This window comes from Pelecanus crispus, chromosome Z (assembly GCF_030463565.1).
Source record: "Pelecanus crispus isolate bPelCri1 chromosome Z, bPelCri1.pri, whole genome shotgun sequence".
Taxonomy (NCBI): domain Eukaryota; kingdom Metazoa; phylum Chordata; class Aves; order Pelecaniformes; family Pelecanidae; genus Pelecanus; species Pelecanus crispus.
This window is the reverse complement of record NC_134676.1, coordinates 27,232,462-27,247,088: the sequence shown is the minus strand read 5'-3', so window position 1 is coordinate 27,247,088 and position 14,627 is coordinate 27,232,462. Positions and strand designations below refer to the sequence as shown.

General features: G+C 37.5%; 1 protein-coding gene across 5 annotated transcripts in view; it reads right to left on the bottom strand.

Annotated features, from left to right (window-relative positions):
* The window catches only part of AP3B1 (adaptor related protein complex 3 subunit beta 1), a 171,790-nt gene that overhangs the window by 126,261 nt on the left and 30,902 nt on the right, over nt 1–14,627 (bottom strand). For all 5 annotated transcript variants that reach the window (XM_075725902.1, XM_075725903.1, XM_075725906.1 and 2 more), the window contains 2 exons: nt 12,833–12,899; nt 1,468–1,647 (listed from right to left, as the gene is read on the bottom strand). In XM_075725902.1, coding sequence (XP_075582017.1) covers nt 1,468–1,647; nt 12,833–12,899 — 247 coding nt within the window. The remainder of the gene's footprint in view (nt 1–1,467; nt 1,648–12,832; nt 12,900–14,627) is intronic.

Genomic DNA, 14,627 nt, shown 5'->3' with positions numbered 1-14,627 from the left:
TTTTCATCTGAAAAGAAAAAGGGAGCTCCAGAACCCAACTGATGGGAAAAATATGACTCTACTCCAGACATTTTTGCTGTGCTTCTAGTTTTCTAATCATTACAACCCGTGCTTATTTAAGAAGTGACTGTAACTGTAAACTAAATCAGGCTGAAATTAGCTGGTTTTCCAAATACATCTCCTTATAATTATTTTCACATAATAAATTATACATGTATTAACATAGTATGCTACTGCGTTTCAGTCTGATTCCCAAGCAAACGGTATTAAAAGACAGAGTCTGAAAGAACTCAGTGATAGCTGGTGTCATTCTGTATTCCAATGCTGAAAAAAAGAAACCTTTAAAATTGTTAACATGCTAATTACAAACCACAATAATCTGCACTGAAATAACAATGCCTGAACAGAAGTGTTAAGAGACATTAGCCGAGCTATAGCAGAACTACTTCAGTCTAAAGAAATACAGAGAACTAATAATAATTAAAAAAAAAAAAAAAAAAATCAAATTATGAAACATTCTCTAAAGTTCTGGGATCACCTTATATTCATTACAAGTAGGTACCCCAAACATCTTTTTGTGCAACTATACAAAGTCCATCTCCAACTACTGCTGTAAAAGAGTATATATATATAAAAAAAAGAATATGTACATCTTTAAGCATGAATTAGTTTCAAATTAAATGGTAAAACTTAACAGTAGTAACACTCCCAAGCCTGTAATACGTGCAAACAACCAGAGCTGTGGAGCAATTTTATACAGTTCTTTCCAAAAGTATTCCGTCTTTTAATTCAAATTGTTATCCAGTTCAATCCCTATTGAAACGAATGTTACTAGCATGAATTTCTTGAGCTGCCTACCTCTTTGTTGTCAGAAGTGATAGGATTTATATTTTGAATGTCCCTTTTTATAAATTTTAAGTAAGAGTATACTCATATTTACATAATATAAATGAAAATACCACAATATTTTTTACATTGCACATTTCAAAAATATATATTCAAGTCTCCACACAGTCCCTCAGCACATTAACAAAGCCTAGACAAGTAATGTAATGTTCACCTTGCTGTGATACTGGGTATTCTTATCTACAAAGAAAGCAGATTCTACCCAGTTTCAGGACAGAATGGCAAACCTTCCTAGCTCTGACTCACGTAAAATCCCCCAGAGCAAAGAGACATGTTGCTCAAAGAACCACAGAAAAAGGACTCTCTCTGCTTCCCACGGCCCATGGGATGTACCCGGGGTAAATCAGAACAGGTTACAGCCTGGAAGGAGAATTTGTGTGCACTGAAGAAGGGTGGATGCCTTGTGTTAGTAAAGCCTCAGAGAGCTAAAACTTACACATTTGATTTCTATTTTTATTAAAGTCTGCATAAAAATGCACCTTAAAAGACTACGTATATCCAACAATGGAAATAATTCAGAATGCAAACACACCACAGTAATTTAAAAAGACACAAACTTACCTTCCATGGGCTTACAAACTGTGTACGTGCATATCGAGTTAACATGTGGATTATAACAACTTGACCCCACTCTTCCACGTCAACCAACAAGTTACAGAGCTTTCGGTAGTTCTTGTGAATCAGATCTATTCTATCTGGACACACTTCCTCAAATGCCATCACAACGCTCCCAGCTACCAGCTAGAAAACAAAATATAAACCAGAAGGTCAGTGTTCCTTCTACAGTTCATCCACAAGTGAGAATCAGAATTAATACTAGCAATTCTCAGCAATTTCAAATTGTTTCTATTCAGTGAAAAGAAACAACAACAAAAAACCCCAAGCCCACAGAAGTGGTATCTTATTTAAAATAGAATTGGGGTAAGTTTATTAGAACAGAGAAAACATTTGCTGTTTCTATTACACACATAAATCTTAGCTCCCAGCCCTGAAGACACAGTGCAATGTAAGCATAAATTTTTTTTCTTACAGTTATAGTTTCCAAATAAATTATCAGAGAACTTGCAATTAACTCAGAAATAACAGGAAACAACAAGAAGTCTAATACAGCCATATGCCCGACAAGGTCTATTGGGATTCTCTTATCAACACTGGTGTGATCAAACTAAAGAGAAGCTGGGGTAAGTTCCCCAGCACTACTGGGATCCAAACTTCTCTCTCGATATGGCCAAATTAACCAACATAAGAAATTTTGTATTTAGAGTTTCATGCATATACTTTGCAAAAAAAGGCATAAAAATCAGCAATACAATACAGAGATATATTAATACTTCTTTTTCCTCAAAGAAGACAAGCAGAATTTCTGCATGTTGTTCAGCACTTCCCTACCAGTTCCAAAGTTACAGGAATGGATCATGTATACCCTGCTATGTCCTCACACTTTTTTTTTTGCCTTGATAAGAAATAAATCTTTATATATACACACAAACATCCTCATACTGACTATGATTATAAAACCACCTTTGTTTTCATGAGAAAATTAAATAGATTCTCAACATTCCAACACCTCAAGGCTTATCGAAACCTTCTGATGGCGTATTTTCTTTTAAAAATGAAGAAAGGACACATATATTGGGGTTCCTGTTAAAATTCTGGCAGCAGGTTACTTGAACTGTGGGAAAACCTCAAAAGCTGACCATGCATTATAAGGACATGTCATTGTGTGCCTGGAATTACTGTTCTTTCTCTTCTAATTGCTTTAATTAAGATTTGTTTTGTGTCAGAGCACGTGTTAAGTCAAATAACTAAAATGATGAGACTTTATATGAAGCAGCTGATATGTATGCAGTTAGCATGCATGCAGTATAGCCTTCTGGCAGCAAATTAATGTCATATTCTATCTGAGCACTGGGGATCTGCATTTCAACCTCTAAAATTTCCCCAATGACTTAAAGTAAGCAATTAAATAGAAATGCAGTTTATTGAAATGGTACTTTTTGAGAAATATTAAATACAATGATATTCATATGTTACATTTTTCTCCCTGTATTTGGCTGACATTTCGTTTATTAGTATGTGCCCAACGTTACAATTGAAAGAAAACAGCTCAGAATATAGTCTTGCTATTATGCTAAACAAGTTTCAGGCTCTGTGGGGATTTTATGAATTACCAATAAGAATAAACGTGAAGTTGCATTTATTGTCTCCAGCCCCGTCCACATACTGGTACCTGCTGGTCCCAGCAAGTATACAACTCATTCCAGGGAGCAAAATTTGATTATTTGATAGAGTTAAATAAAACACACTTTACATCTAAAATAATTTGCTGGTTTTTGCTGTATCACAGAAACAAAAGCTCTTTTTTTTATGTTGTACTAAACTTTCTTCGCAACAACGTGCTGCAGTGAGCTATTCTGCAATTAAAAATTGCTGTGAGTTGATGTTTAGGTGTGGGTTCAAAGCTCAGCAGAAGACAGTGGTTAACTCCAGGCAAATCACTATCACTCCTAAGTAGGTATTCAATTAGGCCAGATAAGCTGAGGATGGAAGAGAGGAAGGGTGGGAAGACTGATGTGTTAGAACTTGCTTGCAGCAAAGCAATTTTATCAGGATGCAAAACTCTGACCTACAGTTAAGGCCAACTTGCAGAGGACAGTGTGATGGATCTGAAATTTTAGAAGAAAGGGATGACACTTTCAGACCATAGAGACCTTTTTTTAGGTCATTGTCCCATAGACTTTATTATGGGTATTCTATTCCTCCACACTGTAAGACACTATAGGGTCTCTTGACAGGTTTGACATACAAGGGGAGAAAAGGAGGGAGAGATGGAGGTGGGGAGAGAAACTGACACACAGGTTGATTTATGCCTACAAGAATAGTTGCAGCCTAACATCTAAAAACACCCTTTTAGGTTCATAGGTGAAGGACAACACAGATGCTGGTGTCTGACTGTAGTTCTGGAGTGCATACCCCTGCCTTTTACTGTTATTAGTACTGCACACACATTTTGCTGTATTTCTCATTCATTTGGATATGATATAGTTTGAAAGCTGACACAAAATAATACATATAACACTAGTTTAGATCTTTTAAAACTGAGCACGTATCCTATGAACAGTGCTGGCTTTTTAACAAGTTCAGTTACTATGAGTAAACCACAACAATTTGATACAAAGAAATAGTCATACTGAAATACAAGAATTCTAAATAGTTACTTATTTCAATTCCCATCAGTCACCTACTCAAGTTTACAGTGAGAATGCTGTCACTTGTGAAGGCTTAAAAGATATTAATAAAAATTTGAACATACTCTATGAAATCCAAGAGGTGCACTGGATGAACAAGCATTTTATTCCTGCAGCGAGTCCCTAGATTTACAAGTTAATACAGGAATTGCCATACATCATGACACTATTTAAGATCATGCCCCTCTCCCCATTATTGCATTTTCCAAAATGAGGCTTTTCATTTGAAAGGGGAAAAAAAAAAGTGAGAATGTAAGACAGATCGGAAATGCACTGGTAACAAGAGAATTTATCTGAGAAAATTTCCTAATGCTTTCTTAATAAGAGATTATTTTCCAGTTGACAGTTTCCCCTATAGTATGATCCTACTATACATCTAAACATCAGAGGAACAGCTAATAATATTTGTTTATTAAATGCTCAACATTCCATAAAAATATTTAGAATTAAAACAAAATGATCCAATCAGAATATAAAACCAAAAAATATCGGTTTCCAAAAAACAGTCAGTTAATTTCCATCTCACTGTGTCAATAGTAGCTTTTTGTATGAGGAGAAAATATAAATCATTCCAACAAAACTAGCAATGAGCTCATCAAATTCAAATGCTGCTTTCCATTTATGTATTTTTTATATTAAAGCAATAAACATGGTTCATTTGTCTTCCACTGGTTGCCACGTTTTTCTGTGCTGTTGCTATGAACTTCAGCCATTAGCTGTGCTCCAAGGTAAACTACATGAACCATCAACAAAAGTGACACCCAATCTATGGAGTTCATATTTTCTCCAGATTATCTATGCTAGTTGACAAGCTGGTAATGAAAAAAATCACACTAAGCAAATGGTTCCTCTAATAACAATAAATTTTCTATAAAATTATGAAGGGTACAAAACGTTTCCTTGCATCTATTTTGTCATGAATTCTAATTAACGCTGCAAAAACCTGAGTGCTGGGTCATCACAAGAAGTGCATCGAGGTTTGATTGATAATACAGTGCAAGTTGGCCTATGCTGCCAAGATTCCTCTCTCAAATTAATGGCCACCCCACCTGCCCTAATCATACAGCCCAAATGATATTCCCCTTCTTATTTCAATTTTCTGGAGGCAAGGAAACTGGAAAAGATCAGTCATTTATCTTCTAATAGCTGGATAATAGATCTATCACAATAAAACATCTGCAGAAACTCAGTAATTTTTTTCCACAGAAGTGAAGCCTTTACCAACATTAAATCAATAAGAAAACATTGTCTTATCCACACATTTGGGTTTTAAACTAAAACATTAACTTATTAACAGAAGCCTGCTGTTGAAAAGTAGAGAGCTCAGCTTTCTTTCCGCATTATCCCTGAACACACTGCTTTAGTTTAAAAGATAAAGATCTTCATTGCAAAGCCATCACCAATTCCTAGGATCATTTTTTAATCTAGGGGGTCTCACTTCACCAGAATCTGCACTTCATCTAGTAACCATGCAGTCTGCAAAAGAAATCTCAATACCCACGTTTGTATAAAGTCTTTTCACCCCCAAAACAGAATTCATACTAAATTGCATGTTATATTTAGGAGTAAATTATCACACCAGAACAGAATAATAAATGTAAGTATTAGAAGTAGTTTAATGTGATTAAAATATTCTCATTAAAGGAAAAAATATGATTAAGCAGAGGCTAAAGGAAAATTTAGTCTTTAGAAAAGAGTGTAAATCTTAATTAACAATAAACAGATTCCATGCAATAAGTTAATTTATTGTCAGTCTTCACCCAAAACTTGCCTCTATCCCTTTCCATATTACTTCACAACAGAGGTTTCTGGGGACACAACATCAGGAGTGCATACTTGGGAATCAATGAGCATCTGCAAGCCTGGCCAACGTGTTTTGAAATTTCCCTCTAACATTCTTCTGTCTTAGAAGAGATCAAAAGCAGCACTACACTCTCTATATTATCTATATACTACTGGAACACGAGAGCACAAAATATATGCGGCCACATACTGACCCAGTTCTCTGGATGGGGCTGAAAAAAACCCCTCATTTTATCATCCAGCACATGCATTTGTATTTCCACACAAACATCATAAACCTTCCTTACACCAGAGGTTTCTGCCCCAAAAAAATAAATTCAGATCAAAGTTAAAGATGGCAACCTGCAATAAATCTGGACATGTTTAATATGCCCAGCATTCAGACAACTACATCCCAGCTACAGGTCTACATTCTACCTTTTCGTTTTAGATGCAGCTTTAGATACATCTTCGGGACATTTTAGTTTGGACTGAGGAATGCAAGTAAAGTTCTTTTTGCTTTACAGGTTTGGACAAGAGACATGATTCCTTTTCAATATCAACATGGTTTGTTGTTTTTTTTTTTTAACTGCTGTAACTCAGGTATCATTAATGAACTTTATTTTTATTGCTGTTTACAGAATCGGGGTTCTAAAATACACAGTCTACAAACACAATGCAGTTCTAGTCTTTCACAGTATGCCAAAACCAACTTAAGCAACAAATCCTGCCTTCAACCCTATGCCCCAAAGCTAGATCATCAGGCTTGTTAAGTGAACAGAAAAAATAGAATTAGAATGAAGTGACACAGAATCAACCAAAAAGAAAAAGGGAACTAGTTTCCTCTAAAATACCCAATTATACCTTCACACATGACTACATGTCTAGCTGTATTACTTTCTGAGAAAATCATTTTAGCATAAAATACACACATGCTCTTATCTTCCTTTCTACATAAAATCATGTCAGCTGCTCAATTATCTAGAATTACTAGAAAAATAAAAGGAGTAGGCATTCATGCTCTTGTACATGTTTATCAAAGTCTGAGGTACTTTCTTCTGCAAAGCAAAGGTAAAAACAAAACTAGGAGCTTCTTAACTCTCCATAATAAAAATACTTGTAAGCATGTTATCTGTTTAGAAATTAAATACATTGGCATAAAACCACAGCTTTGTTGAGACACTCTAATTCCCAGTTAGCTACCCTTGAGGGTATGTTAACGATGGTTTGCACCTGATAATTTTGCATCTTAGATTAACCGAGAGCTTGGCTTTTAATTGAATCTTTGTGTTAAGTCACTTAAGGAGTAGAGGGATCTTTCATTTATCTCACTGGAAATTTTAATGAAGTGCTAGGTTAAGGTTAGATCTCATCTTATTTTAAGTTTTGCCTACCTCAGCTTATATTCAAATTTACAGATTGAGACCTAAAAAATGAACACATTTTGTACAGTCTGATAAAATGGCTTAATTTTACTGTAGTAAAATTCCCATCCAGACAGTTTCTTGCTATTTCAAATGCAAAATGACTCCAACTAATTTAAATACATTGTGCCTTTTCTGTGCAACATAAATTGCATTAATAATCCACAATAGCATGTTCTCTCTGGAAAAACAAGTTCTGGTTTACATAAATTTAGAGGCATCTATGTTTACTAGCTATTCTATCTCACTTTAATGCAGACATTATTTCATTAAGTTTCAAAAACCCTCCTTGAGGTCAAATGGTTACAGAAAATAAACAAATTATGAGTAAAAATTTACTTTTTATTAAAGTAAAGTCTCAAACATCACTTGAACAACACTGAACTGATATACATCGTTAATGTTAATAATTACACTCTCCCTCCAAAAATGTCTAAAACAGACGGAATAAGAAAAAACCAAACAAACAGAAAAAAAACACATGGTGGATTTTCCCAGATACAGTTGTTATATACAATGCATAGTCTGGAGAAGAGGAGGCTGAGAGGAGACCTTATTGCTCTCTACAACTACCTGAAAGGAGGTTGTAGTGAGGTGGGCGTTGGTCTCTTCTCCCAAGCAACTAGCGATAGGACAAGAGGAAATGGCCTCAAGTTGCATCAGGGGAGTTTTAGATTAGGTATTAGGAAAAATTTCTTTACTGAAAGAGTGTTCAAGCATTGGAACAGGCTGCCTAGAGAGGTGGTGGTGCCACCATCCCTGGAGGTGTTAAAAAACACGTGTAGATGTGGCATGTCGGGACATGGTTTAGTAGGCATGGTGGTGGTGGTTTGATGGTTGGACTGATGATCTTAGAGGCCCTTTCCAACCTTAATGATTCCTAGTTTAACTTTCATCAAAAAATAATCCAGCCACCAAGCCAGGAAACATGAAATCAATTACTCTACCCTTAACTGGTTTAGTGGTGGACTTGGTAGTGTTAGGTTAATGGTTGGACTGGATGATCTTAAAGGTCTTTTTCCAACCTAAACAATTCTATGATTATGGCTTGTCTGAGGATTATCAGCCCGTAAGTACACAGAAATGCCAAAAGTAACCTGACATTTCCAGCAAGGGAAAAAATGGCAGAGAACCACTGATGTTCAACAATCCCCAAAGTCACCAAACTTCTCCCACTCTGATAAAGACACTACTTAACAAAAACACCATCACTTTACCAACAAACTGATCTGCTGACATTAGATTAAAACTATCAGATGACGACCAATGTTGATGTAAGAGAACAGCTTCTGTGCATTTAAATGGAAGGAATCCAAAGATTAGTGTCAATACTTAACACTTGTGGTCCAAGTTCCACATTATCACCCTAAAAATTTCAGGCCATCTGACTGTGAAACAGGCAACTGAAGCTGCAAAAACCTGAGAAATACCATTAATCAAACACATGCACTTCATAAGACTAAGACAAAATGCTGTTATTCTACAGCACAGACCCATTTCCAGAATTCCTGTGGCAACAAACCCAACTTAACTTTCTTCACAGAGACTGCAAAATATTTTCTAACAGCTTTTGTCTTTATGTATGTAGAAGGAGCTTTGTCTTTTATGCCAACTGTATGAAATTCAGCTTCCCTTAAAGAACACAAAAAGGTGGTTCAAATTAATACAAATTTCCCAAGAGGAGCTTAAATAAGATGTCAGAAGTAGCCAGCCTAAGGCTATATAGGCTACACACGTACACACCTGTACATAAGGACCACCACCCATAGGCAGCTGCATCTCTGCCAATTTTAAAAGCTAATAGTAGCTACAAGTGGCACTCTGTTTCCTCCACTGTGAGCAAATTACTATGTTCTCCCATTAGAGGCAAAGAATAAGCTTATTCAGATTGGAATTACCTGCTAACAAAACACTATGCACTTTCTGTTAGTAAATGTAGAGGCTTTCTGGGAACATTCAGTGGAACATGACAAAAGTTAACTACTTAAGGTGAAGCTTTTCTGTGCTAGACTTGTCTTCCTGGAGTAATCAAGGATTAAAGAGAGACTGATCCACTTTAGATCACAACAAGCCATGGAGTCTGGGACGAAAGAGCACATATTAATACTTGGTTTTGATTCAGAAAGCCCTGAAGAGAGATTTGTAAGGTTCCTTTTCAGACTAATAATTCTTCCTATCACTTCCTGAAAAAGGAAGACTTCTAAAGCTGTCTCAGCCCAGGCTGGCATCAGGTCTTGCTAGGGAACAGACCAAAAGGAATCAGAGAGGGGAAAAAGTTGTGGCAGTTAACCATATTATGTCTCCAAACTGGTCCAGAACACTCAATTCTAGACCATCATTCTTAGCTTCTTGAATGTGCTGACAAAATATAACGTTGACTATTGCTTCAGCTGGTGTCTTCATAAATACAGTGCCCATTATTCAGTGTCACAGAGGTACCAGAATTGTGGCACATACTAAGCAATGAGCATTAATCCCCTTATAAGTAACTCCAAGTGCCAGGATCAGTGTGCTAGGGAAAAAGAAGATCCAAACCTACTAAGAAGATCCTAAACCTACTCTACACTTTTTTCCTCTAACATCTTGTTAAAGTAAATGCATAAATGACTAGTTGTTGGATAACTTGCCATTTACCATAAGCAATAAGGACTAGGAAACAGAGTGAAAACTCATGGATTTTATTTTCCTGCCATCAGCAATAAAAAGAAACTGGAATGGCTTCTCAGCCCTTTATGCCTCCACAGGTACAAAGAATCTAATCTCACATTCACAGATTGCATGCACACGAAGAGCATGAACCACAAAAAGAAAACACACAAAGAACCACTGGGGGGGCAACTCCACAGAAGCACAAAGGCCTCTGACAAACGAGTACAGGTCAAGCATAGATGCAGTCAGGAGAACTAACTAACTGATTTACTGTCTGCTGAGCCATTAAGCTCTGACAGTCTCCTTCAGTAACCCTTCAGTGGAAGTTGCAAGATGTCTTTTAGAGCACAGCACCACTTACATCCTGAACACCTGGACTGTGCTAGAACAACAGACAATACATTCCTGTGTGTTACAAAAACACTTGGCAAACAGGACATGAAGCAACACACTCTCTGGTACCTAGTAACACTTTCGTTTACTCAAAAAGGATTACACTCACTAAATTAGTAATCTGAACAAGAACAAGGGAATGTTTTCATTTACAACTCTTTTTTCTATTTGAAGTCTATTTGAAAGCTGTTCCCATGCCACCTGGACACTCACAAGTCTATGGAGCCAGATAGGATCCGCCCGAGAGTACAGAGGGAGCTAGCGAAGGAACTTTCCAAGCCACTCTCCATCATCTATCAGCAGTCCTGGTTAACAGGGGAGGTCCCTGATGACTGGAGGCTTGCCAATGTGATGCCCATCTACAAGAAGGGCAAGAAGGAGGATCCAGGGAACTACAGGCCTGTCAGCCTGACCTCGGTGCCAGGGAAGATTATGGGACAGTTCATACTGAGTACACTCAACAGACATGTGCAGGTCAACTAGGGGATGAGGCCCAGCCAGTACGGGTTCATGAAAGGCAGGTCCTGCTTGACCAACCTCATCTCCCTCTATGACCTGCTGACCCACCTGGTGGATGAGGGAAAGGCTGTGGATATCATCTACCTTTGACACTGCCTCCCACAGCATTCTCCTAGGGAAGCTGGCAGCTCATGGCTTAGACAGGTATACTCTTCACTGGGTAAAAAACTGGCTGGATGGCCAAGCCCAGAAAGTTGTGGTGAATGGAGTTAAATGCAGTTGGTGGCCGGTCACAAGTGGTGTTCCCCAGGGCTCAGTAGTGGGGCCAGTTCTGTTTAATATCTTTATCAATGCTCTGCATGAGGGGATTGAGTGAGCCCTCAGTAAGTTTGCAGACGACACCAAACTGGGTGGTAGTGTCGACCTGCTGGAGGGTAGGAAGGCCCTGCAGAGGAACCTGGACAGGCTGGATCGGTGGGCTGAGGCTGATTGTATGACATTCAACAAGGCGAAGTCCTGGGTCCTGCACTTCGGTCACAACAACCCCATGCAACACTACAGGCTTGGGGAAGAGTGGCTGGAAAGCTGCCTGGCAGAAAAGGACCTGGCAGTGTTGGTTGACAGCCGGCTGAATATGAGCTGGCAGTGTGCCCAGGTGGCCAAGAACGCCAATAGCGTCCTGGCTTGTATCAGGAATAGCATGGCCAGCAGGAGCAGGGAAGCCATTGTCCCCCTGTACTCAGCACTGGTGAGGACAAACCTTGAATATCGTGTTCAGCTTTGGGCCCCTCAGTACAAGAAGGACATTGAGGTGCTGGAACATGTCCAGAAAAGGGCAACAAAGCTGGTGAAGGGTCTAGAGCACAGGTCTCATGAGGAGCAGCTGAGGGAACTGGGATTGTTTAGCCTGGAGAAGAGGAGGCTGAGGGGAGACCTTATCGCTCTCTATAACTACCTGAAAGAAGGTTGTAGTGAGGTGGGCATTGGTCTCTTCTCCCAAGCAACTAGCGATAGGACAAGAGGAAATGGCCTCAAGTTGCACCAGGGAAGTTTAGATCGGCTATTAGGAAAAATTTCTTCACAGAAAGAGTAGTCAAGCATTGGAACAGGCTGCCCAGAAAGGTGGCAGTGCCACCACCCCTGGAGGTGTTCAAAAAACTGTGTAGACATGGCATGTCGGGACATGGTTTAGTAGGCATGGTGATGTTGGGTTAATGGTTGCACTTGATGATCTTAAGGGTCTTTTCCAATCTAAACTATTCTATGATTCTGTCTTTGACTCTCTGTTCAATTACCTTTCTGGCTTAAACCTGGGGAACTTATTTGTAGGAAGAAAAATAAAGTGTATGACTGTTGTGAGACATCCAGGAGTTCATACAGAAAACCTGTACCTATATAGGGCAGGCAAAATATAACAGGAGTGTTAAATTTACAGAAATTGTCCTAGGACATTGGTTTTACTTACCAGACTGGAAGTGGGGATATTTGCAAGGACAAACAAATGCACAACAAGTATCATTTTTTTAACAGTTGTACGTACTACAAGGTAGACTGACATCAACAGGTATACTGTGCATCATACAGAATTAATTTATTCTTACAGTATCACAAATTGAAATGACCTTGCTGATTTCCCAATGAAAAAGTGTTTATACATAGACACTTGTACACTGATTCACATCATTATATAACTTTCATTTTCAAAATTAAGTTTAAAGAAGCATACATAAAAAATATGCTAACAAAACCAGATTAAGAATACCACAATGCAAGTAAAATTACCAGTCTTATTAAAGGAGATGGTCACTGTTACAGCATAGTACAATGCATAAATACACAAGATACTTCTATCTAAAAACATATAAAACCACATCAGCACAGGTTAGGAGAGCGTATTATGTACTGCTGAATGACAACCTCAGGAGTAAACTCTAAAAATATATGCATACATGATAGCATACTGTTTCTTACCGTACTTCTATCCTTCAAAAGCTTTTCTATCACTTCAATTAACATTTCCTTTTGCTCTGGATCAAGACTAGAAGAAAAAATAAATTTTTTTTTTACTCATTTGTTCAGACATACCCGAAATTAAAAGAGATTAGGTTTGTTGACCTTTAGACACAAGCTGGGAACCAAGTGCATTGAAGAAACCACTTCCAGAAAAATCAATGATTCCAAAGAACTGATTGTAAAAGAACTTGACTGAAAATAAAGTTAACCATGGAATATAGAACTGAATTGAAGGAGTATAAAATTAAATTATAAAGATTATCTTTATGTTTTACCACTTATGTGTGTTGTAGAAGAATCTTAATACTTAAACTCATAAAAATTTTAGGACTTAAGAAATATTAAGAGAGGCCAAACCATTAGGGAGAACTTGACTGAGCTTCAGATGTTAAGTCACAAGTATCTCACTGCTTTTGCAGAATGGAATTTCAGCATGAATGAATTCAGCAGTGAATGAACATCAGGACAAAGTAGAATCATACCTTTATTATCTAATTATCTATATAACACTTCAAGTAAGGCACTTTGTTAACTTCACTAATTTTATTCAGAAGTATTGGAACTCAAAAATTCAGACATTATATTCAGGTATACCTACACAAAGTTGGTGTGCAAGCTGATGAAAAATAGACTGCTTTAAGTCCTATCTAAATAGTAAAAACAGAGGAAAACCAAAAGTTGCAAACAACAGTCTTTGTACCATCCTTTTCGTATTCAAAGAGCAGAGAAAAATTTGCCAGAAACATCCATTATTGTAAAACTTGCTTCTTAGGTAGGTTACGACCAACTTTTCATTGCAGCTGCTGCTTCATCATGGATCTATAGAGCATTAAAAAATTGAAAGCTAAGGCAGAAGAAAATACAAAGAGAAAGCAGGTACAAAGAGCCATACAGATGTGTAGTTCTATGCCTTTGAAACATCATTTCAACGTGGATACAATTACAGGTAAGTAAGGAAGTATTTGGTCATTATTGTACACTTCAGTTTCAATGCTCAGTGTATACCCTTTCCACCTACAGATTCACAAAGTGAGTATCTAGCTGCATACTACTTCGCTAAGGCTCTAATACCTAGCAGTGCTAGAACATGCTAAATGGATAACAAAACTTTGTTAGAAGCCACCATCAGCATAAGCAAAGCAACAGCACATTGTTCCGTAAGTACTTTTACAATCACCTTTTGTTCCAACTCCTACTTTTGTCAAAAAAGGTTTACTGGATCTTCTGCCAAGGACCAAAAGCCTTCAGAGGAAAAGCCAAAAGTCTTTCTATGAGGCCTTATTTCAAATTTTCAAAATTGGTATACAATTTAAAGAGATAAAGAAGCAAGTACGTATTACCAAGAAACTTTGAAAAATACCAATTTTGTTATGTGATCAAGAAAATCTTCAGCAAGGGCTCTGATAACTGAATTCACATTCATCCCCCTCCTCTTTCCTGAAGTTTTAGATCAGGAAGGCAGCACTCTCAGAGAGAAAATAAAAGGACAGGCTAAAGAGCTCAGAGTGATCTGCTCCCATAATGGCATCTACTAGTAACAATATGAAAACTATTAATACTAGTGATGGGACTTTTTAAAAGTCCTTTTCCAAATCTCGCTGCAAAGAGTTTTCTATTGATAGACAGAAGACACTAATAGCTTTGAAATGCACTCTAAGTGAAATAAGCAAGAGGTCTGACATTTTCAACGATAAAATTACTCCAATGTACCTGGCAACGCTGATTGCATTGGGCACAAATGTTGCTGTTCACA